This window comes from Hermetia illucens, chromosome 4, assembly GCF_905115235.1.
Source record: "Hermetia illucens chromosome 4, iHerIll2.2.curated.20191125, whole genome shotgun sequence".
NCBI classification, from domain to species: Eukaryota; Metazoa; Arthropoda; class Insecta; order Diptera; family Stratiomyidae; genus Hermetia; species Hermetia illucens.
Genome location: NC_051852.1, coordinates 74675602 through 74702148, shown reverse-complemented (window position 1 = coordinate 74702148; position 26547 = coordinate 74675602). Strand labels below are relative to the sequence as shown.

General features: G+C 40.8%; 1 protein-coding gene and 1 long non-coding RNA gene across 2 annotated transcripts; one reads left to right on the top strand and one right to left on the bottom strand.

The window, feature by feature from the left end:
• Positions 1–2757: 2757 nt before the first annotated feature.
• LOC119653429 lies at positions 2758–10759 on the bottom strand. The gene is made up of 2 exons (XR_005249696.1): positions 10373–10759; positions 2758–2864 (listed from the first exon to the last, which is right to left on the bottom strand). It is a non-coding gene; the product is annotated as an uncharacterized LOC119653429 (long non-coding RNA).
• A 19-nt stretch (positions 10760–10778) lies between these two features.
• Positions 10779–25887, top strand: LOC119653426 (CCR4-NOT transcription complex subunit 9). Its single transcript, XM_038058005.1, has 5 exons — positions 10779–11121; positions 21212–21592; positions 21649–21843; positions 21909–22000; positions 25083–25887. Exons 1-5 carry the CDS (start codon positions 11065–11067, stop codon positions 25261–25263), a joined length of 906 nt encoding a protein of 301 aa, XP_037913933.1. The 5' UTR covers positions 10779–11064; the 3' UTR covers positions 25264–25887.
• Positions 25888–26547: the final 660 nt, after the last annotated feature.

Here is a 26547-nt window from a genome sequence, read left to right as displayed (position 1 = left end):
TGTGCCTTATCAATGTAATTTCTATCGCGCGACCGAGTCCGAAACTTTGCTTTGTCCTAACTGATTCAAATTTTATGAGGGAAGCGAATATTTTCTATGCGCACATGCACCACAACCACGTATCTCGAATTATTGTAAGGGATTAAACTGAATCATTAAAAATTTTGCGAAATCAAACCGACCAGGTCCGCGCACTTACTTTCTGTGAAACGGAAATAATAACACGGCAAATTTTGACAGTAGCAACTCCAGTATGTAACGAACGCATACAGTCAACCACTACCAACGTTTGTTGACGATCCGCCAGAGTGACTTGTCATGCAAAGAGAAGATTCCATTTTTAGTGCAATCAGCTGCCATTGGAGTACTAAAAGTTGCGAGATTCCTATGTACTTGTGAATCGATGATATTAGAGTCCGTTACGATGATTATGCAGGTAACATGGAATATTGCAGGTTTACATTTTCTTTTCTGAGTACATATTCAAACAGTCAATAATCATGTCATTCATTCAATTGAAATGTATTGATGGCGCTTCTGGAAATGATTCCTCTTTTTGCTTCCAAGCAAATAAAATTATAATATCTGGAAAAATTAACTGAAAGTTTCTATTTCGGAGTACATGACTTATGACATGTTTTTAAATGGGAGTCACTCGCGTGGTGAGGTGGAAGAAGTGCACAACCTCTGAGCACCCAAACCATAGTGGCCCAATGTACTCGACTCCAACATCTTAGGAAATATCTCAGATACGTTTATGTATCCTAGGATTTCCGTTAGAGGGTGTGGTGCTTCGCATTGTAACTGGAGCACATCAACACCGAAGATCTGATATCTGATATGTCCATAGGCCTGGCATACACGTAGAAAATGTTTCGTTGATTACAATTTCTATTCTGAACACATGTCCAGCTAGTGAATTATGGTCAGTCAGAATACATACAATACCTCCGCAAATCTTCCTGCTTTTCGACAGGATAAACTTTGCAGTATGTTTGTTAGCTTCTGTCAGCAGGAGGTAGGCTCTGCTACCCTATAGGCGGCAATGTGGTCAGCATTGCGCTCGCCCGAGATTATTACCCTGATTTGACTCAGGTACTCATTCACAGCTGAGTCAACTGGTATCCAACTTCAAATCACGATACAAATTCCACTGTCACCAGTGAGATTTAAACCGCGACCTTCCGTACGACAGACTTGTTTTCTTACCACTCAGCTACTCGGACATAGTAACTGGATGTCGGATATCAGTCGACTCAATTGTGAACGAGTACCTAAGTCAAATCAGGGTAATAATCTAGGGCGAGCGTAATGCTGACCACATTGCCTCCTACAGTGATCTTTAGTTCACCGTTACGGTCTTGGAAATGGTGCTCTAACACACTTCAAGACCTTGATCCAATATGAACTGCTGCGTCAACGATTATTATTAAAACCATCAGTGTGTAAGACTAGAGACCAAAGAAAGCACATTTTGACTGTTACCAAGAAAAAACTTTACAAACATGGAAAAACGTTAATGAAGTGACTCTGAAAGCAACGATCCTGAAATTTATCAATAACTCGTGACATGATAAAGGCCAAAGCAAAAGAGATAAATTCTCATTTCAAACTGATATTTGGTGAATTTAACGCAAGTAGTGATTTAAAAGGGAATACAGAATCACACCACCTGAATATTACTGATGAAAGCCTATCAACGAGCGTAAATAAAACCAGAACTCGAATTTATTGGGGAAAAAAAGTTACAAGATTTTTTTTTCTTCATTTATGCGCTCGACTAGCCCTTACAGAGATGAAATTGCAACCATGTGGCTGCACACCATCGCATCTATACATGTCAGTTAGGACGGCGCACTGCTCAACATAAAAATTCGAGCATTTGATAGGGAATTCTATCTTCTATATTTAGTCATCTTGAGCTGAGGTGTAGATTTCCAATTCCAAATAGCTCTGAAGAGTTGGCCATACCCTGGAAACTGTCTGTATATAGCATCGAACAGTGTCGTATTTAGGCCCGAAACCTCGCTAAAAAATTTGATATCTCTAACAGCTACATATATATATTTCAGTGAAATAGAGACTTATGGAGATAAAAATGCATTTATTCATCATTTTCATCACTACTGCTATCTTTAATACTAACAGAGCGATGTCAAGAAGACTAGATACGGGAGGACCGAGAAACCAAGTGACAAAGGGGCACGGAATCTTATTGCGCACCTTTCGGGAAGGGACGAGGTAGGGTATTGGTGTGTCGATGTCGCTTAGATGGTTTTCTTCTGTGTGTTTCCTTATCCTATACCGGCAGGAAATGAATGCATCTGAAGGGCAAGGTCAACCCTTCAGCAGCACCTACTTATTTCCTCCTCATTTCCTAGGAAAGTAAATATGAATCTATTGCGGAGAATGTTGCGCATGTTTGCTTCTACCAAGCTTCCTGTAGAGGGATTTTGAAGCATCATTCGTTCAGTGATTTCATTAAGATCCATCACCATTAATCTGAAATGCATCTTTAAGGAAGCTTTGCCTATGGTTTCCGCTGGGATTTGCGAAGCCATAAACCGCTGTGCAACATCTATTGTGATGACAAATATTGTCACGTGCTCGCAGCAACTCGCAGCCATGTGTTCGTAACCAAGTGGGCGCACACCAATGCACTGCATCACACACGGCACTCATGCCGGCCCTTATGCGCGATATTTTGGTCATGCAACTCCCATCGAGGTCCAAGTTGTGCACTTATTTTTCGTCCGATTTTTTTGTGATTTAATAGCAGCTTTCCTTAACTCACAGCCCCTCATCTAAACGGTACGTTATGATATGCATGCCATTTCGAATCAAAAATCTCCATCCAGAAGGTCCTGTCAACAAAATTATGAAAAATTAGATAAATTTATTAAATTAATTAATTTAGATCATTAATTGTGGCTCTCGGTCTCCGTGTAGAGTTGTCTCCTGCAGTCCTTGCAATTTTGATAAAGATCCCAAGTCCACTTATTATATTTACAAATCTGCATATGAATGTGAGAAGCTTGCCAAGGAGCGGAAGAAGTACCTAGGCACTATACGTCGAACTTGAGAAAACTGTACTATTTTTGCACAAATTAAAATTAACAAGTCGGGAAACCGGAAGCTAGACGCTTCAGGTATGAAAGGTTTTGTGTATTTCTTTTATAAAAAGATTTGAGTGTGCATTTATCCCATTAGCATGAAGCACGTAAAATATGCATATATTATGTGAAAATTTCCACTTTCAAGTGATATTGACATTCAGTCTTGAATTTGCAGAGAAGCGACAGTATTGACCTAGTATAACTTTGTTAGTAATAGTGTGATTTTCACCAAATTTGGCAGGATCATGCTCTATGCTGGAGCCTATATTGCGGCATTTTGTGATTCTAGAGTGAACTTAAGGGGGGTTTTCCTGTCAATTACTAAAAATTATAGTAATGTACTATTATTAACTTTATTTGAACAGATATCGATATGAACGGTATTTCGGAGCCTAGGCACCATATAGTGGCAGCCTCCTGATTTTTTTCATATTTTTCGGTTGAGTAGTTTCTGAGAACGGGTTCGTTGAAAAAATGATCACTTTCAACCCCCCGCACTCCCCACCTTTTCAACAGATGTCAAAACTAAGACCAGCTTCGAAAAGTACTAACCGATACTTTTCATTTGATACCCCACATGACTATATTTGATGAAAAAAAAGACAGACAGACGGACCGATATGACAGACAGTAAACCGATTTTAATAAGGTTTTGTGTTTACACAAAACCTTAAAAATGTGTTGCACCTGGGATAATGAGCGTCATCTGAGACAAAATATAATCCAGAATATTTTCCAGCAATATTTGAGGCATATAATAACGTTGTCCATTGCAATCTTCTATGGAAATATTAATAATAATTAATAATAATAATCGCATCTCTCGGGGAAGAATAAAATAAGCGCGTTGAATGTATTTACTATCCCTTCGCTGGCTTATACATTCGGAATATTGCCCTGGATGAAGACCGATCTGGAAAACGTCCAGCGGCGAATACGGACAACTATGTCCAAATTCCGAATGCATCATCCAAAGTCTGCCGTGGAGCGGATTAACATGCCTCGTGACATCGGGGGTAGGGGCGTGGTTGACGTGGCGGTAAAAAATCATCGCCAAGTCGACTCGCTGCGTGCTTATTTTTACAGCAAAGAGTATGCGAGTCCCTTGTATGCGAGTGTCTGTAAGGCAGACTGTGGACTGACTCCACTTAACTTAAAGGATCGATCTTTCAATCCTCTGAGTGGGGTGAAGTCGGACCAAGAGCGAATCGATGAATGGAAGTCGAAGGCAATGAACGGTAAACACGGGAATTGTCTTTGGCAGCCATTTGTCGATTTGCATTTGTCGAACCGATGGCTGTGTGCTGGGGAGCTCTTTGCTGAGACGGAGAGGTTCATGTTAGCTTATAAAAAGCTCATCATGAAAGAATGGGTGGAGAACGACCAGTGCAGAATGTGTGGTTCGGTGTTAGAGACGTTGGACCATCTCATTTCTGGCTGTACTATTATGGCACCGGTGCTATACATCACCAGGCATAATGCTGTATGTAAAGTTATCCATAAAAACCTTGCATACACCATGGGCTGATCACGGGAATATGTCCGGTTTACCGATATGAGCCGCAAGTAGTACTTGATAGTTCTGCTTACAGCATGTATTGGGACCGGCAAGTTCTGACTGATCGCCATACCCTACACAACAAACCTGACGTACTGTTAGTTGACAAGATGGGTCGCTCTGCGTATATTGTTGATGTTTCTATCCCCCATAATAGCAATATTGGGCGGAAATACATAGAGAAGAAGGTGAACTGTGAGCCATTGGCTCAGGAAATCAAGGAGCGGGTGGTTGTAGTTCCCATAATATTGTCAGCTACAGGTATTGTATCTAAATCCCTCACGGCTTCCCTTAATGTCCTGGGACTTTCGCACAGTCTGGTTCAAACCATGCAGAAGTACACCATTCTGCATACGTGCTCAATGTTGCGGGGAGTACTCGACGGATTCTCCCATTGACCTAGCACCGGCCGCTACCACCAGCACCCCTTTAGTTTTTAAGTAGGTAGGATCGTTCGAGTCTAAATGCTTGGCACTTAGTGCTAGTATTAGGTAAAATCCGGTATCTGCCGAGATTGTGATAACTCGGAAATAATAATCGTTGGCACAACAACCCATATTAGATCAGGTCCTTGAAGTGTGTTAAAGAACTTCGTTTAAGACCGTACCGGTACACTACAGAATACCCTATAGGAGGCAATGTGGTCAGCATTACGCTCGCCCGAAATTATTACCCTGATTTGACTCAGGTACTCACTCACAGCTGAGTCACAACTGCCCACATTGGCATGCAGAGTAGGCGTTTGTATTCGAGTCCCACCATAGAGTTTTTATTTAGAAGCCAATACATATTTTTGTTCTCAGCTTCATTTGCCTTTGTCTCAATATGTTTTCTCTACGTTAGTCGTCTATCCGGGTGCAAACCGAGATACTTTATATGATTCTGTTGAGGGATCGTTACACCATTCAGTGAGACCTTAGCACAGTTCTGCCGGTTCAGGATGAAAGTGACGTGGCAGCACTTGGTTTCGTTTACGCGAATTTTCCATTTTATAAACCACTTTTCAATTCGTCTTCGGTGGATTTGCAAGTTTTTTGAGGAGGATTGGTATGGATACTTAAAATGGTAGTATCATCTGTAATCTATTTCACCCTGAATTTGCGCTCCAAGCGAAAAGATTCTAAAATTTGATGAAACTGTACTGGAAGTAGTTTCTTTATTTTAACAATCAAACCATCGCGCCACACTTTGTCGAAGGCTTGCGTCACATTCAAAAAGACCGCTGAGCAATATTTTCTATTCTCCAGTGGACTTCTTATCTCAGAGACGATCATATGCACTTTTTGGATTGTACCATGCTTCTCTCGAAAGCCAAACTGGTACTGAGAAATAAGTTTTCTACTAGATGTGGTGATTTTTTTTTGAAATTAGTAATTTTTGAACACCTTTGAGAGGGTAGCAGACTTGTAGGCCTGTATGATGCAACCTACATTTAGGGATCGTTGCAACTTCTGAATCCTTCCAAGCCATAGGGAAACAGGCGAGACGTAGAATTGCGTTGAATATGTGAGTCACGTGAGCGATTACGGTACCCGGAAGTTACTTCAATACTTTTCTCGTGATTAGGTCGTATCCTGGAGCTTTCTTTGGGTCCACTTGCTCTCTAAAGGCTTCAGTAACTTGTTTGGCTCTAAATGAGACGCTTCCCTTCGGTGTAGGTAGGGATATTTTTGGAAATCTCGACTCTATCTCCAGCAAGTGGGGAAGGAATACCTTTTGCAGCTGCCATCTGCTGGTCTCAGTGGCGATTCGCATTGAACAGGTCTCTTCAACTTTCTTGTAGCGTTTCACAGGGAGAAATCAGTTGATACAGTAGGCGATAAACCTCTTAAGCAACTTCGTAACTCCTGTTTCCGTTGATCCTTAAGGGTTTCATGGAGCGATCGACTTGCTCTGGCGAATTGCTTTTTTAAGTGTGTAGATCTACGAGCCTGTCATTGTCTTCTCAACTTGCGCTTTAGTTGGACCATCTGTAGTATACTATGCGGTATACTACAGATGAAGATGAGATGGAAGATTGGTGATACATGGGCATGGGGTGGAGAGCTGTACGGCTACGGTAATTTTTTTTTTTAAATTCCAACAGAGCTTTGTCTATTTCACCTCTGGTTTTCAAAGTATATTTGATTTGCACATGAGTGTTTATATACTTACGGAAATTCAATCAGTTTGTTGATTTGGTTGTTCATTACCTGCTTGAATCGCTTGTTATAGGAGTAACTCGTGAAAATTTTTTTGCCTAGTTGGAGAGGCAATTCGATTATCTTCCACAGTCATTAGGTATTGGCTAATAAAGTTCTTTTCGGGAATATGAATAAGCTTCAGGAAATAGGCGATGATCATATCGCGGAAATGACAATTCACCCCTGAATCGGTGATGTAGAAATAGGACGGTATATTGTGTTTGTTCGTCCACACCATCCAATCCTAGGAAACATTTCCAAGATCGAAAAAACACGTTGATGTTATAGACCGATATGTTTTTTGTCTTTAAAAGTGTTTATATCAACCAGCTGAATTTCTTTTCACGTGCCTGCTGACGACTATATCATCATTGCCGACGACCTTAATGGTCATCTGGGGGAAAAGGCAGACGATAATAGGTGCGATGGGGGAAACGGGTTCGGAGCGCGCAAGAGGGTGGCGAGTGTATAATCGATTTTGCGGAACCCATGACCTTGTACTTATGAATACATGGTTCATCAAACGATTGTCTCATCTTCCTACATTTTATTATGGGAACATTAAAACGCAAATCGACTATATTCTCATAAGACGTCGACATTTTACCACTGCCATTGATTGCAAAGCCGTTCCCAATCAGACATCGCACTTCAACATCGGCCATTGATTGCCGTTCTGTGAAGTAAGCCAGCAATAAAACAGCGTGAGGAACGCACTGGCCCGTCGCGCATTAGATGGTGGCGATTTCGTGAGAAGAAAGAAGAAATGATCTCACTTACGCGATTACCAACCATTACGAATGTGGAAGAATCGTAGAACCAAATGAAAGACACGATCCACAAAGCGGCCTCTGCAACCCTTGGGGTCACCAAGCCAGGTAAGCGGTACATCGAGGTACTTGGCTTTGGAATGACGATGTTGAAATGAAGGTCCGTGAAAAGAAATGCCTCTACCCAATTGGCAAAGTTATAAAGATGCCAACCGGGAAGCAAAGAAAGCAGTCACTGTCACCCAAGCGGACTATTACCAAAATCTTTACGATAAACTGGACACTTAGAATGGCGAGAGAGATCTGCAGCGACTTGCCAAAAGCCGAAAGAAAAGCACACAGGATATCGAACACTTCTGCTGCCCTAATGACAAGAACGGTACTCTGCTTACCAACCGTCAAGCCACAGCGGATAGATGGCGAGAATACTTCGAATAGATTTCAACTGAAGAATTTGCTCATCCTCTTCGAGGGAAGCCACAGGACCTGACGACATGGCACCTGAGCTCTGGAAAGCGAAGAGCTGGGACCCAACACTGTGGCTCAGTGAATTCTTTTATCGGGTTATTCGGGAAGGTAGAAGGCCACCTGACTGACAAGAAAGCACTATTGTTCCAATATGGAAAAAGAAAGGTAGTCCAGCAGAATGTTCAAATTACCGTCCGATTCGGTTACTTTCCCATACCACGAAGATTTTTGAACGCATTCTTGACAACCACATTCGCGAAATCGTTGAAATAGTGTGAATCAAGCCGGATTTGTCAAAAACTGTGGAACTACTGACGCAATACACGCTGCGCGGTTACTCGTGGAGAAACGCCATGAGAAGCATCGCCATCCTTACATTCCATTTCTGGATCTGGTGAAAGCGTTTGACCGTGTGCCACACGAACTCATCTGGTATGCTTTAAGACAACACTTAGTACAAGACGAACTCGTGCACTGGGTTCAATTGCTCTACCACGATCCGAAAAGTAAACTTCGAAGTATGGCGGGTGTATCAAAATCGCTTCGTGTCTCTGTTGGTGTTAATCAAGGAAGCGCCCTCTCACCACTCCTCCTTGTTCTTATTATCCACACCATCTCACGGGACGGCCAGCGCCCTATACACTGCTTTATGCAGATGATGTTTTCCTAGAATCTAATAGCAAAAATTATCTTGAGCAACTTGTCCAAAAATGGAATGATCGCCTCATGCAACAAATAAAACTGAATTTTTAACGACGTTTTGATTACATTCGAAATGGGGATATCCGCGACCGTTATGGGGTTGCACCGATCGCAGGCCGAAACAACGGTGGCTTGATATGCTGGATGGGAATTTAAAAGCCTCGAGATAGCATCCAGATCAGGCATTTGATAGATCCAAATGGCAAAACCGATCAAGACGAGCCGACCCTGCTTGTCAATGGGACAAAGGCTGAAGAAAAAGAAGACGGCCTATGTATGTACATATTGAAGCCATAAACATTATGCTCATCCTAAACAAAAAAAACATTGCATATTACCCTATACTGATGCTTACATATATATATGCACGCACATACCTAAATTGCGAACAGCTATTTGAATATTTCCACTTTACTCCAAGTGCCGAAGCTTACATATGTACATATATATGTATAAGTACGTTAGTTGAATACCGCTGGCACTAAGGGAGCTATATATACCTACACTCATCTGTATGAGACACTACCCACAAATTTTGTTAACATACACATATGTCGTGAGTTTGGTTTCACTGGAAACCTTGAAAAGTAAAAAAGGGCTAACATCTCTCAAATATCATCTGGCCACCATCTAAGTTCTAACGATTCGCGAAAAACCTTTAACCTTTGTGATCTGACAGAATTCAGTGGTTTGAGTATTTGATAATTTTATCCGGTGTGTATATGAAATTAGTAATTATCCTTTTCTTCTTCTTCTTCTTAAGCCTTTGCCTGAAAAAGGGTTAGCTCGTAATTAAAAATTAACACATTTAGTAAATGGTTTTCAGCTGAAAGCGTTTTACAGAAATTTTTCAATAGTTTACAGGGACAAAGAACACTTTCGTCTTTTATACGTGCAAGACACTGTAGTGTATTTCAGACTATTGGCTTGAATCTGGTGCTGATATTTTTAATTTGCGAATAGCAAACTGGTCTCAGCAGTTGGAAATGTAATAGAATGATTTGTGGTGTAGGTCCTTGTATCTGTGTCTCCAATTGGTAATGAATGTATAGTAATTGGTAATTCTCTCATGAGGTGTACTAAAGGTTTGTTGATTTTATCAGATATATTATTGCAAAATTGTGTGCATCTACAACAAACTTAAAGAGGGTTTTCAAGTAAATTTTTAAAACATGGTATAGGGTTTTATTGACTTCATTTGAACGGATATTAGAATGGGATTTTTTTGAGGCGTAAAAAACAATATCTAAAGCAAGATCATTTTCAAAAAGTACACCGAACCCTTTCATTTTATATCACACATGACCACATTCTATGGAAAAGAAATGTACACCATACTTTCCCATATACGGGGAGCCCCCGCGCCATAATCGGAACGCAAAATTATCCCGTTGCATATAAAGAGACACAGAAAGACACTGTTCTAACCAAATTTCGCGCCAATCGGGTCTGCCGCTTCCGAACAAATCGTGAACGTATGCAACAGACGAAAATCGAATCGATTCTAATAATTCACAAAACTTTAAAAAGGTGAAAGATGCCACTTTTTCTACATTACATGCATTACTTACTTACCTCTAGTTTGTGGGTGGCTTTAGATATCTCCAGCACTGCTACATACAATCGAGTGCTACCTAGTATCCGTTGTGATAATACTTCAAAACTTTCCTTCAATATTTTCGCCTGTCATCATTACTCCGGTATTTATTGCAAATTTTATTATCCTATCAGTTCCCTCTTTACATTTTTTCTTTTCCTTTAGCCGTGAACAGTAATCTCGCTAATAAAATAATGGCAACTACGCTGTGCGCAACTAACTATTTTGCACATTAACTGTATTAGATCGTAAGTTGGAAACGGCAGCTGGGCTGCATAGATAGGATTTTGGTTGCGTTCCCTTTTAAACATGTGATCGTAGCAGCAAACTGTCATTGATCACTGGAATCCGGCAAAAAGTGGAGTGAGGCAATGCCGTGCAATTTTTAGTACAGCAAAGTGTGTGAAAAGTGCTTGTGCGACGTAATAGCAAACTGTGAAGTTGAAAGGTGTGAAGTGAAAAAGTTTTGAGGGAAATCGCTTTGTGGACAAGGAATCGATTTTCATCGGTCGGTAATTGAGAATTCTTCCGGTATTTTACGTGTTCGTGCTTGAAAATTGTGGTTTGGGCTTGCTACTAGGAAAGAATACGTGACGGAAAAGGCGTTTCTACTCCACTCACTGTGCCCCTGTTTACAAGTTTTTAGACATTTTGGAGGACAGGATTGATCATGAGCACGCAGCCGAGTCCAGCAAATCTTAATTCGTCGACGGCTGAAAGTGAAAAGGTAATAATTGAGAGCTCGGAGGACTCTGCAAATGGTAGGGCCTGGAAGCCTGCTTGGTTTCAGGTAAAGAAAGGGTGACGGTCGCGTTGGTGGTGAGACCGACTTTGTGAACGTTCGGAAGAAAATAGGGTCAAGTATGGCCACGAAGATATGGTGAATGCATTCATGAGTATTTATTTTTGGTTTTGTTGCGTATTCGAACGGAAAATTGTCAAAGGTTTTAGTATGGTCCCCGGCAAGAACTACTTTTAAAGTTATTAAAATGGCGACTGAGCCCTCCTTCGGATGTACGCAAAGCGGTGTCTGTTTATATTGAATAAAAGGCAAATTGATTGCCAGGAACGCCTTCCGAAATTTTGCTCGAATTGAGCGAACAATTCAAAGTCTCTTTGATTGAAAAAATGTCAAAGCTAGGAGCTAGCGAATGGTCTGTTCATAGTTGCTTCTCAGCTCAAGGTTGCCAAACAATACGAAAAATCTCAGTAATGTTTGTAGGAGTTTCGCTTATAACTCACATATTTTTGTCTTCTTTTCTTTAATGCGGGAATGTTGCAGGCAATACAGTAAGGATCCTATTTTTCGTTATCTTAGAGTATGCACAGGCCTGTAGAGAAGAAGTGGAACAGGGTCCTTCTCCCCGGGCCCAAAGTCTCTTTGGGAGTCCGGGAATGTAGTCTTTAAAGACTAATTTTGCAATTTCGGGGGAGACCTGCATGGTTTTCATTCTCGGCTCGGATTCTTTCCTTAAGACCCTGGACAGGTGGCTAGGTTTGCACTTTCTGTTGCGGATAATCTGCAAAACGTAGGGGTGGCAGGAATTAGAGACTCGTTCTTCTGCTATGTTGTCAAGAATGCATATCAGGAGCCCTGATGCTTCGCATAAAACCAATGAAATACGAGGTTAAAGAAGGATCTTTTCAAGTGGTTAAAAGATAATCTCGAGTAGACGCCTCGCAGAATTTTTGGCTATTTCCTTGCTAGTATATCATAATTTTATAAGTTTTGTTTTTGTCCTGGAGCCTATGCTTCTCATATGATTATCCAATAGAAGTCCCGGGGAAAGAGGAATTTGTGGCTCCACTTTAAAAAGTTATTCGTGATTTCCGGGAATGTGCAGTGTGCAGTGGATACTAAGTATGATTGAAAATACGAAAAAGTTAACATCCTGCCAGAATTCGTTCATAACACTCCGTCATAAAATACTTTCACGCTTGTGAGTTTTTGCTTATTTGCTTATAGTGTAGGTTGTATTCAACGGGGAGTCTACATTAATATAACCTACAGGTTTTATATAAAATAATTATGAAGTACAGAGAATTTCATCCATCAGAGAAAGTTTTCGGATTCGATAATCACGCGCCAACGCTGTCCTGTACATTTTGGCAATAGTAGCTTTGAGCATTATCGGGATTGTAAGCGAATATTGGCAAGACCTTGGAAAATCTATTGTTGGTGATTTCTTTTGAGAAACTGGTCATGGCAAGCGGTTTAATAATGTGGAATGGTTAATATGTAAATCTAAGGAGAGAGGGGGAAGAAGAAAGGTACAATAAAACAACCGTTTTCCATCGGAACATTTTGAAGATCGCCTCGAATTTTGCAGTTCACGATATAATCGAAAAAATAAAGAAAAATTGTTTTGCGGATACATCAGCGGGTGTTCGAAGTTTAGAGTTTTGTCAGGTCCACTTGCCTTGGATTGAAAGAAATACTATTTCTCAACAGAAAAGAGCTCAATATTGATGGTTCTGCTGATTTTCCTTTCTATTCTCGCAAATAGTTCATTATTTATCAAAGAACGTAAGGGGGTACCTAAGGCTACTAGAATTGAAATTGCTTAAAATTCGGAAGCAACGGTTCTTCAAATTTCAACAGGATAGCTTAAGTATCCACCCATTTATGTTTTGTAACGAATGGGTCAGAGCGAAAAGTGTGTCTCTTTTGGTTTAGCCTACACTATTATAATGAATATTGTCGAAAATGGGTGGGATAACAAATTACTCGAGGGAAAATTATAACAGGGAAGTTGGATAAATCCATCGAATTCGCTGAAAAGTAATTCTTTAAGAATACAAAATATACAGAGGTGTCTATGAATATGTTAGCAGCCGAAAAATCACATTTTCTGATATTTCCCTTCTGGTCAAAGGGTAGTATAGGTCCCAGGGCGAAACGTGGATTGGTACCCACGATGGAGCATAAAACCTGGGAAATGCCTGCTGAACCAACACCAACAGCTCTACTACCAAACCTTATCTCCACCTCCACGTGGTGACCGCTGGGAGCTCTTTCTTAACGAAAAGCTGCAGACGGAGAAGGATGAAGGCGAGTCTCCCGCGCCTAAAAACGGGACAAATTGTACCAACTGGTCCTCCAGGTTGGGGGTTGGGTAGGGTTGACAACCCTACACGGAAAACAACTTGTTACGAAGCCACAACAGCAGCCTCGGACAGGACGGATTTTAAAACGACGGACCCGGCAACGAACACGGAATAACGATTTGCGCATTTTTTCATGGAACGTGCGCTCCCTGTACAGAGATGAAGCTGATGAGCAGCTAGCCGATACCCTGTCCCAATATAGGGCTGATATAACAGCGTTGCAAGAGATGCGATGGACAGGGACCGGTTTCCTGGAGAAGAGCCACTACACCATATATTATAGCGGTCATCCAGTAAACCATGTGCTCGGAGTAGGTTTCTTAGTCAGCCAAAAAATGAAACCTGCTGTTATCGGCTTTGAAAGCGAACGGCTATACACTCTGCGCTCGCGAGGCAAGTTTAGAAAAGCCTCATCAACGTTCACGCCCCTACAGAGGAGACTGCAGAGTCGGAGAAGGATACCTTCTACGAGGCAGTAGAACGAACCCTCGAAGCCTGTCCCAGATATGATATCAAAATCATACTTGGGGATTTTAACAGCCAAGTAGGGAAGGAGCCCGTATTCAGGCGATACGTTGGCTCCCATAGCTTACACGAAAATACAAATGATAACGGACTGCGGACTTTTCAATTAGCAGGGTCACACGAAATGGTTGTTGGAAGTGCCTGGTTTGTGCGGAAAGCGGTCCACAAACATACGTGGGCCTCTCCAGACGGGACCACTTTCAACCAAATTGACCACGTGTTAATCGAACGCCGCCACCTCTCAGCCTTGATGAATGTCAGAACATATAGGGGGGCCAATATAGACTCGGATCACTATCTCGGTGGCATGGTGCTCCGTGCTCGAATAACAATACCACCTAGAATCCCCTCTGACAATCAGGTGAGAGTGAACACTAAAGCCATCCACAACACAACCCTCCGCGATACCTATAAGAGGGAAATGGATGCCGCAATAACCGCAGTCAACAGAGGACCTGGAGATGAAGCATTAACAAATGATCTTGACAATCACCTGAAGAACGTTATCATGGATATGGCCACAAACATACTTGGCCCCAGCCGCAAAAGGAGTCGGAACGGCTGGTTTGACGATGAATGTAAGCTAGCAACGGAACGGAAGAATGAAGCATACCGAGTAATGTTGCTTTTTCAAAGAACGCGGGCACGCGCAGAGATTTATCACGAACTCCGTCGAGTGGAGAAGCGACTTCACAGACGGAAAAAGGAAGCCTGGGAGAACCAACAAGTCTGTGAACTAGAAAAGTACAGGGAGCAACCGCACCAGGCGCGGAAGTTTTACCAACAAGTCAACAGGATGAAACCTTATACACCTCGATGCTCATCCTGCCGAGACAAAGAGGGAAATCTGATTTCCGACAGAATGGGCATATTAGAGCGATGGGTTGAGTACTTCGATGAGCTACTGAACAACCAGAACATCGGCGAGTTGGAGGTCCCACCAACTGAAGACGACGGACAAATACTGCCACCACCAAGTTTAGGAGAAACAGTCCGTGCAATTCATCGGTTAAAAAATCATAAGTCGCCAGGAGCCGATGGAATTACAGCCGAATTAGTTAAATAGGGAGGCGACCAGTTACACCAAGCGGTTCATCAACTTGTGCTCAAGGTATGGGACAGCGAGTTAATGCCTGACGATTGGCAACGAGGCATTATCTGTCTCATACATAAAAAGGGAGATATCACACAGTGCAGCAATTATAGAGGTATCACGTTGCTGAGTACCATCTATAAGATATTCTCCACTATCTTGCTAGACCGGATAGCCCCATACGCCCAGAACATCATTGGCCCATACCAAAGAGACTTCACTCCAGGCAAATCAGCAACAAATCAGATTTTCTCTCTGCGACAAGCGATGGAAAAACTGTTGGAATATGGACAACAGTTGCACCATCTGTTCATCGACTTTAAAGCCGCCTATGATAGCATAGCCAGGGTAAAACTGTACACGGCCATGAGAGAATTCGGTATCCCGACGAAATTAATAAGACTGACTAGGCTGACCCTGACCAATGTGCGAGGCCAGATAAAAGCAGCAGGATCACTCTCAAGACCATTCGACATCAACAACGGTCTACGACAAGGGGATGCGTTATCATGCGTCCTCTTTAACCTGGCCCTCGAGAAAGTGATCCGTGATGCCGAGGTAAATGAAAGAGGTACGATCCTCTTCCAGTCCACCCAACTACTGGCCTATGCTGACGATATCGACATCATGGGAAGAACCACCCGAGACGTTCAAACTGCCTTCATCCAGATCGAGCAGGCGGCGCGAGATCTTGGGCTGCACATCAATGAAGGCAAGATAAAATATATGGCGGCAACGTCAGCACCGAAGACGAATCAACCAACAACATCAAACCGCACTGGTCAAACACGAAGAAGAATAAGGATAGGAGAATACAACTTTGAGACCGTTGACAATTTCTCCTATCTAGGGTCGAAAATCACAACCGATAACAACTACGATGATGAAATCCGCGCACGGTTGTTGTCAGCCAACAGAGCCTATTTCAGCTTACAAAGACTGTTCCGCTCGAAACGTCTCACCATAGGGTCAAAGCTCTTACTGTACAAGACTATGATCTTGCCAGTCCTCATGTATTCCTCGGAAACTTGGGTTCTTAGCAAAAAAAATTGCGAACTCTTGGCCGCGTTCGAGAGAAGAATCCTCCGAAGAATTTTTGGCCCCCTACATGAGGATGGACGATTCCGTAGCCTACACAATGACGAAATCTATGAGCGATACCATGACCGTCCGGTTGTGGATAAAATCCGGCTCAATAGGTTACGGTGGGCGGGTCACTTAATCCGTATGGATGTGGATGATCCCACCCGGAAAGTCTATAAGGGCAATATCTATGGTAGAAAAAGAAGACGAGGCAGACCCTGCCTAAGATGGAGCGATGGCGTGGGTCAGGACGCCAGACAGCTTTTAGGGATATCGAATTGGTGGACCTCGGCGCAAAACCGGGATGTCTGGAGTTCCTTATTAAGGCAGGCCTAGACCGGATACCCGTTCCTTTCATTAATTTATTTCCGAGTTGTCACAATCTCGGCAGATGCCGGATTTTACCTAATACTAGCACTAAGTGGCAAGCATTTATGCTCGGACGATCCTACCTACTTAAAAACTAAAGGGGCGCTGGTGCTGGTGGCCGGTGTTAGGTTAATGGGAAAATCCGTCGAGAACTCCCCGCAACATCGAGCACGTATGCAGAATGGTGTACTTGTACCAAACTGTGTGAAAGTCCCAGGACATCAAGGGAAGCCGTGGGGGATTTAGGTACAATATTATGGGAGCTACAACCACAAGCTCGAAACGCCAAATTTCTTTGATTTCCCGAACCACTGGCACATAGTTCACCCTTTTCACCTATTTCCGCTCGATGTTGCTGTTATGGGGGATAGCAACATCATTTATATATGCGGAGCGACCCGTCTTGTCAACTAACAGTACGTCAGGCTTGTTATGTAGATTATGGCGGTCAGTCAGAACTTGCCGGTCCTAATAGACAGCACAGAGCTCCCCAGCACACAGCCTGTTCGCCAAATGGCTGTCAAAGACAATTCATGTGTTTACCGTGCATTGCCTTCGACTTCGATTCATTGATCCATTCTTGGTCCGACTTCACCCCACTCAGAAGATTGGAAGATCCATCCTTTAAGTTAAGAGGAGTCACCCCACAGTCTGCCTTACAGACAGCCACATGCAAGGGACTTGCCAGCTCTTTACTGTAAAAATAAGCGCGCAGCGAGTCGACTTGGCGATGATGTTGTGCCGCCACGTCAACCACGCCCCTACCTCCGATGTCACGAGGCAGGTCCATCCGCTCCACGGCAGACTTTGGATGATGCATTCGGAATTTGGACATAGTTGTCCGTATCCGCCGCACGACGTTTTCCAGATCGGTCTTCGTCCACGGCAATATTCCGAATGCATAAACCAGTGAATCACCAACTCGAGCATGGGTTCCTAGCAGAATTCCTAGGTACTTGTAGAAGTCTGTCTCGGTTATAGCTTCGATGTGGAGGCCACGCTTCCATGAATACCGCCAAAAACTTTATTAGTTTCGAATCAATGCAATACAGATGTGGAAAATCGATATGCGGTATTATTATTTTTGCAAATATGCATATTTCAGTGACTATTTGCTTCACCAACCTGACGTTCTCCCAACAATTGAGTGACATAAATTTAGGTGGAGTTTAAATGGGGCTCCCCATACATGCAAAGGAGGATTTAACAATTTTTTTCACCGGATATAGTTGGGGGGGGGGGCTATCAAATGAAAGGGCTCGGTTAGTACTTTCTGAAACTGATATTAGTTTTGACGTGAATTGTAAAATGTGTTAGTAACGAGCCAAAATGCATAGACTTAAAGTGAGACAGAACTCATTTTCGGAAACTACCCGATCCAAATCCGAAAAAAATCAGGGTGGTGCACTTAGATAAAATCTAGGCCTCAAAATATGTGCCATTTGAATGTCTGCTCAAATAAACTTACTAATAGTATATTACCAACTTTAGAAATGGACTAATAAACCCCCCTTTAGTGCATCCTAGGAATACCAAACTAACAGCATAGATTACAATATCTTGCATATGCATGGCAAATTTCATCTGGCCATTAAGGCCAAAGATATAGTAGTTCAAACTTAGCAACTTTGCGCGAATTTACTGCTAACGACATAATTAACGAAAATAATTGACCGCGCCGGCATAGAAGACAGTATCGTATGCATGCCAAGTTTCATGAAAATCTGGCTATTAGTGTCAAAGTTATAGCTGTTTCAACTTATGAATTCCGAGCGAATTTACCGCATGCTAAGCCATACAAATAAGATGCTGACGTTATAATTAACGAGAATAATTGACATTCAATTCAACTTTCGCATTCGAACCGATTGTTAAGAAATTTTGTGAGAACATGTGGTCTGTGTGTCCATTTATATGCAGTGAGTGGCGCCATTTTTTGTTGAATTTTAAGAGGGGCTCCCCATACATGCGAAAGAAGGGCGTAAATTGTTTTTTCACAGAACATAGTCATTTGGGGTATCAAATGAAAGGCTCAATTAGTACTTTTCGAAATTGATCTTTTTTTCTGGTATTGGGTGAAACCTAGGGGCACAACATGTATGCCCCAAAAAGTGAAACAGGGCTCGTTCGCAGAACCTACTCAACCGAAAAGTTTGAAAAAAAAAAACAGTGATGCAAATATATGAAATCTAGGCCTCAAAATAAATTTCTTTCCGATATCTGCACAAATAAAGTTAATAATAGTATATTACCATATTTTAGAAATTTACCGGTTGACTTCCTTAGAAACACATTTGCATCATGATATAATATATGAATAACATGAATTTTGTATAAGGGTACCTGGGTGCCCCGAATCGATTATATGATTTTACTTTCAAAATTTTCTTAGTTGAAAAATGAAAGAGAATTGTTTAATGCATAATTCTGTAGGAAATTGACCCAATCGTAAAGATCCAAGAACGAAAGTAATTTAACAAATTGTATGTCGATGGTACCCGGGTACCCGGGTGGTAACACAAGGATTGATCAGAAAGCTTTAGTAGTCGCATTGCCTTAGTCTTCCGAAAGGTTGTAGAAATGCTCTTTGGTTTTCCTCGACGCAATAATGAGGACATCATTTGCAAACTGAACAATTTCAACTTACTGGTTTATTCTGGAGTGCAGAGTGGTGGTGTATAGATTGAAAAGGATCAGGATAAGATAGCTGCTCATATTTTTGATGGCCTCCAGCAGTGCTAGCCTCGTCGGTTTGCTCAATGTGCTGATACGAAATGCAGGCGCTGGAGCGAAACGGGTTATATGTTTAGTTGACCCACTTCAATTCACAAAATGTTAATGTTTATATTACAAAAGGGTTAGTGAAGTCTTAAAAGTTAATTGCAATTGTTTTTAATATAGTGGGACAAAATGAATATAATAATATTATTAACAGAACGGAAGAGCAGCAAGCGTAGCACCTATCGAGAGCATTTCTCATTCCCTTTGAGCATGTTTGTTTATCCAAGATGACTAGGTAGCAAGTGTTCGCGCTCTAAGAAACTCGCAGATTATAATTATATTGTATAACTATTAGTTATCAATTTGAATTGTTCATTGATGAATTTGTCGTTTCTGAAACTGATCCTATTGTCTCATACGGTCGAATTTCGGATTTTCATCATTTTGCTATTCTATGGATAACATTTAATGTAAAAATGTTGATATATTACCTTTATCTTAATCTTAAATTGTGGCGAATAGATAAGTCAGCCAAATCAGGGGTGACTCTATTGGTATGAATCACATGCAATCTACGCCTTAGAATACATTGAATATGTATCTGAAGAAAGTTGGGGATAACAACCTCCTCTACTTTTATTGCATTCAAGAATCGATTCAGCTTTTCTTCTAAACTTATAGCATAATTGGTTCCCATAATTTTCTATTTTTATTTGTTTGTTCACGTTGAATTGACTCATGGGCAAACTTGAACGGTTCCTCATGTAATAAGCAAACATTTACTTTGCCGCACATTTGTTCAGCTCATCACACACCAGGCGAAGATTTTGAAGGGCTTTATATTTTTTATGAGTGTTATTTCCACAGCGAAACAGCAATTTCTTAATATATGCAGGACCATACCCAACGTTAGGTTTCAATCAGTAATTGTTCTCTTAAACTGCCGCAAGTCGAGATACGGCGCTTCGGGTATAAAGGTTTTGTGTTCATCTTACACATTCGAATTTTTCCATTCATATATGACACAAATGCAAAATATTCCTAGATATTTTTTTCAAACTGCAAGATATATAATATATTACATATATTATGCTCACCCTCACACAAACAACAGCAAACAAACTTTGCCTATTACCCCTGCGACCTCCCATTCATGTGAGCTCACCTTGTTGTGGTATTGACGAATTGATACGTTTTAGAATACATGAAATTCTCATAAAATTTAAAAATTTCACCTTCTATAACTTTGTTAATAATAGTTGGATTTCTTTCGAACTTACGGTTACGCCATATGTTATCCCTTATACCATTGCCAAATTTTGAACTTCTAGCATGAACTTAAGGGGGGTTTCCGGCTAAATTTCACGAAACGTGTTCTAAGACGTTACAACGTTTTGTCATAGGCTATGCTATCGGGCAGCGACTTGAATGCAAACAATACATGTTTGGCAGTTTTTGGTGGGTTTCATGTTGGTAAACACTTTGTAAATATCGTTCGTTATGAATGTTTTTTGTGTAATCTTTAGGGTATCGTGATTCAATATCCCATAGGTGCTACCACTGTATGTTCCTTGCTATGTGTTTTAATTCTGCGCTACTTAGTTTCAGATAGACCCCAGGAAAAGATATCCTGGCATCGGAACTTTAATTAACGCTCGAAAAATTTTAACCCTGCCAAATCTTTGGGAACACAAATACATTACAACTATAAAATCTGTTTGCAAATCTGTAAGCTTGACAAAAGTTTGATTTGACGAAAATCAAAACATATGTTCGTTATGTTCTCCTGAATCGTTTGAATTAACTGTAATTTAGAGATTCGTGGACCAGGTAGCAGGGAAAAATTTACCTTTGAAAGGAATCATTTGGTAAAAGTTCTGGAAATTTGTTTAACGTTTCACGAAAATTCTACTTGCAGGTGTTCCAATGGATAAACGAGCTCTCCAACCCCGAAACACGGGAAACAGCATTATTAGAATTAAGTAAGAAACGAGAGACAGTCCCCGATCTTGCACCCATGCTATGGCATAGCTTTGGCACGACGGCTGCGCTTCTACAAGAAATCATCAACATCTATCCATCTATAAATCCTGCCACACTAACTGCACATCAGTCCAATCGTGTATGCAATGCTCTTGCCCTCCTACAATGTGTCGCATCTCATCCAGAAACACGAACTGTCTTTTTACAAGCTCAGATTCCATTATTTTTGTATCCATTTCTACATACCACATCGAAAACGCGTCCATTTGAATATTTACGTTTGACAAGTTTAGGTGTAATTGGAGCACTTGTGAAGGTAATATCTTTTTCACATATTCGATTTTTTTGTAATTGAAATTCTTGATTTTGCAGACTGATGAACAAGAAGTAATTACTTTTCTCTTGACAACCGAAATCATTCCGTTGTGTCTAAGAATTATGGAATCGGGTTCAGAGTTAAGCAAAACCGTTGCAACATTCATTTTACAGAAAATTTTGCTTGATGACAGTGGCCTGTCATATATCTGCCAAACCTACGAACGCTTCTCACATGTAGCCATTATACTAGTAAGTTTTACACATAACTTGCTTTCTTCGTGAAAAATTGACTAAATACGTATTTTTACTTTCAGGGTAAAATGGTTATACAATTAGCTAAGGAACCTTCCACAAGACTTCTTAAGCATGTAGTTCGTTGTTACTTAAGACTTTCTGATAATCCCAGGTAAGAATCCATATAAGATAAGAGAACTGCTAGTCATTGATTAGTTTGAATAGGTTAGGTTTATGGAATTGTTTTATGTTACATTGGTAAAACTAGAAACTGAAAAGCTTACACTCTTCCTGAGAAGGCGGCACTCTACTGTTCTGCGACAGGAGTCTTTAGGATTCTACTCCATGGCCTAGAAACAGCCGGTTTGTTAATAATTGTGGGACACAGCATTTTGAAGACACGATAGATATGTTTGTTAACAACACTTGGAGGAGTAACAGTACCGGCCATTTTTCAGATACTATTCTCCTAGAGCAGTAAGTAAGGACATTGATGTGGAGCAATCTGCATTTGATCTCGATGTCACTCTGATAACAACTATTAGTTTCTTCCGAATGCTCCCCGGCAACAGATCACTGTCAGAAGCTTATTGGAAACGTTATTAACCGGACGGTCAACGTGGTATTGGTTGATTTATCCGACTGCCCTGCCAAAAGCTTTTACCAGTTCAATCAGCACGGTTGCGCCACAAAGCTACAAGCTCATTAGACCTATGTCGGTATGTGACGTGATGGCTCGATTTACGCAATATCAACTTTCGCTTCGCTGAATTCTTAATGGATGGCTTATCGACTCACCTTTTTCCAGTTATGTCCTTTTAATCGAAAACCTAGATAATAGTTGCATTGAGCAATCTGCGAAGCTACCTCTCACGATGAATTGGTGAACTTTAACACTTTTATAGTCATTTGCTGTCTTTGCTAATGGCTATACTTCGTTGAGTGGTCACATATTGTTTCAGCAATTTACATGCTTTCTAGATATCCTCTTCCCTCCATGTAGTACTAGTTGGGGGAGTAATGGGCTGACGGGCATTTTAGATAATCGATGAAGCGTAGATGTGGTTGACGTGCTATATCCTACCAAGGGGTGAACGGCAACCAGAGAGCTCGGAGAATTATGGCCGAACTGGTTAAATATGTAGGCGACCCATTACATCAAGCACATCACCAGCTATGCCTAAGGCAAGGGACAGTCAATCCATACCTCACGAATGTCAACTGTCCCATACATAAAAAAGATGATATCAAGCAGTGCAGCAATTCACATATCACGTTGCTGAGTACTATATTTTCCGGTAGCCCCATACGCTCAAAACATCATCGGCTCCAAAGAAGTTTCACTCCGGGCAAATCAGTAGCAGGTTAGATTTTCTCTCTGGGACAAGCGATGGAAAACCTGTTGGAAAATGGCGATCAGTTGCATCATCTTTTCATTGACTTCAAGGCCGCCTATGATCGTCAGCACCAAAGCTTGAAACCATTGATAATTTCTCCTATCTAGAAAATAACAACTGATAACAGCCACGACAACGAAATCCGCAAGCGGTTGTTTGGGCTGTCACTCGAAACATCTCATCATAACGTCAAAGCTTTTACTGTACAAGATAATGAACTTGCCAGTTATCATGTATTCCTCGGAGACTTTTGTTGTTAACAAGAAAAATGCGAACTGTTAGCCGCGTTAAAGTAAAGAATTCTTTGCAAAATGGTGGGCCGTTTCCGTAGCATATATAGCGACGAAATATATGAGCGATAGCACGACCGTCTGGTTACGATGGGCGAATCGCTTAATCTGCATTTGTGAGGATGATCCAGCCCGGCAAGTCCCCCTTATATATCTATAGTAGAAAAAGAAGACGTCAAATAGCCTTTACTAGATGTTATACAAGAAATAGCATTTTATCACGATCATCAATCATTGTGACAAAATGTTCCTTTCATCCCTTGAGCTGCTCAGCATCGTTTCCGTACCTGGAGATGCTATTGGGAACCTAGATAATTTATGGAAATGCGCTATTCTGTCCTGTCCAAGTCTGACTTTTTATCAAACTTGAAGAGGACATTTTGTTATTGCTTGACATTTCTTATGTTTTTATGTGCTTGGCCAATAAATGTGTAATCATATCTCTGAATATTTATCTTTATTTGTTTTTCAAATAAACTTTAAGGGTTGTGTGACAAGTATCTGGCCCTGACAAAAAGTATTTTTTTGTATCAAATATATATTTCAGCTTGGTCCAATGTTTTCTATTTTTTATGCTCTAAAGCGTGAGCTTCCACCATTCTTTCACGATAGGCGCGAAATGAGGCGAATACGATAGATAAGAAACCTAATTCGTAAATTGCGTCGTGGTAACAGCATAGGTGTGTCCTGATGAGTGTTGTTTATTTTCCTCGCCAAATGTCGATGTTTTTTCCACAACATTATTGAAACTGTCCTAAAAGTTGAAGCGCTTTACCTTCTTTCAGATAATCGATTTGAATTATACCGGAAAATCCATTACTTGATATCGACAAATATTCTTCTGCGTGTCCGGATGACTCAAGTGGTTAGAGCGCTGGGCTGTCGTAGCGGAAGTTCGGGATTCAGATCTGGTTCATTGGTGGCAGAGGGATTTGTCATCGTGACTGGATGTTGGATGCCAGTCGACTCGGCTGTGAATGAGTATCTGAGTCAAATCAGGGTAATTCCGGGCGAGCGCAATGCTGACCACATTGCGTCCTACAGCATACTGTAATGTAGTGTAGTGTTTCACAGCTTCTTTCTTCTTTCAATTGCTAGCACCACTAGTGAATTCCGCTTCGTCGAAAGAATTGGTGAAAAAGAAATATGGAAAAATCCAGGAATATAGTTCTCAGCAAGCTCTCTGACTTATTTTAGTATTAAGCTAGTAACGTTCGGTTGTTGCTTGCTTAATTTCAATGACTGATGTGGTTCACTTAAAACAATTGTTCTGTGTTTAATTATGCACTTTTGATTCTTCTGAAATTTCCTTCGGGGGAGCTGCGCGGGTCAGAATCATCTCATCCCTTAGAAGTGTAAATTTCGCTTGAGGTAATCTCCCAATTTGATTTTTTTCACACCTTCTTAAATCCGCTAACAGATTGGGGCTAGATTTGCCTCAATTGTACTTAGCACTGTAACAATGCATCCAAATTTTTTCTATCCATAATATCACGTTGTCAATGCTTACTGAGAAAAAAATTCTGTTTTCACGAATTTGATGATTTTTTTTTATTTTTTTTTTCAGGGCTCGTGAGGCTTTAAGGCAATGCCTTCCAGATCAATTACGTGATGCAACGTTCGCTGCTTGCCTGCAGGAGGACAAGTCAACCAAACACTGGTTGACTCTACTCATAAAAAATCTAGAGCTGGGGTCTGCAGCGCCAACAGATCCTCGCCAAATGGGCATATCACCTTTGACCTCATAAGCGCGTGTGGCCAGCAGTCTTACACAGAACGTCCTTGGGCGGGCAGTGTTCAGTGTGCATATGTAAAATTACAGATGACTTTCTAACAACCCCGTGATATAATGATATGAATACAAAGGAGACTGTCGTTGATAAAACATGTACCTAATCAAAATGAAATACGGACACAAATTATAATGTGCAGTTTTTATCATATTTCTTAATAATTATTAAACAAAATATAACTGGTTATCGTCTTAAGTGATTGTTTAAAAGAATATCTGGATATATAGATAATAACTTAAGGTCAAACAATAATCGATAAGTAGATAGTAGAATGCAAGCAAATATATGTAGATAACAACGTAAACTATTTAAGTTGATATGAGCATATTTAAAATGTTTGTACAGATGTTTAGGATTATAAAAGAAAACAAAATAAATATGGATAAAAGAAAACAAAATGGAGATAAATTATATAAAAGATTTATAAGGTCATCGTAGCGACAATGTACTTTTATTATTTTTATACGCATTGATAAAAATTGCAACAATAATTATAACAAACGAAAAATTCCAGATGGATAGTTATGCGTGATATGCAAATAGGAGGAACTCTTTGGATAAATAAATACTTTTAGAATATCTCTGTGAATTTTAATAAATTTAAAATTGCTATCTATAGTCTAACGGAATATAATCAGTTTTAACTAAGCCATACTATTGCATTGGAATAATGTTTTAAGTTAGGATGTTTTGTATTTAACCATTTTTAGGAACCTCTTGCGTATTTTGCTTCGTAGTGCGAGGAAAAGTTTGCGTTTGGACACTTGGTTTTTTTAAGCATGTATACTGTGTTGAAAACTGAAATGATTCAGTGTTTAATTTAATACTTTCAATTTTATTATAATAAAATGAAATCATATAGTGATTGGTGATTGTTTTTCTTATCGCCTCGTTTTCGACGTTGATTTTTTCTCGGAAGGGAGCGTAAACAAAATCTTACGCGATTATCCAATTTGCTTATTGCACATAAATTCTTTCATCTCCATCATCATCATCAACGGCCAAACAACTGGTACCCGGCCTAGGCCTGCCTTAATAACTTCAGACATCCCGATTTTGCGCCGAGGGCCAACAATTTGATATCCCTAAAAGCTGCTTGGGGTCCTGGCCTATGCCTCCATCCATCTCAAGCAGAGTCTGCCTCGTCTTCTTTTTCTACCGTAGATATTGCCCTTATAGACTTCTCGGGCTCGATCATCCTCATCCATACGGATTAAGTGACCCGTCCACCGCAACTTA

Coding starts and splice junctions, on each gene's coding strand:
- LOC119653426 (XM_038058005.1), top strand. CDS start 11,065: ATGAGCACGCAGCCGAGTCCAGCAAATCTTAATTCGTCGACGGCTGAA. Junction 11,122..21,211: donor CGACGGCTGAAAGTGAAAAG/GTAATAATTGAG, acceptor TTCTACTTGCAG/GTGTTCCAATGGATAAACGA. Junction 21,593..21,648: donor TAATTGGAGCACTTGTGAAG/GTAATATCTTTT, acceptor TTGATTTTGCAG/ACTGATGAACAAGAAGTAAT.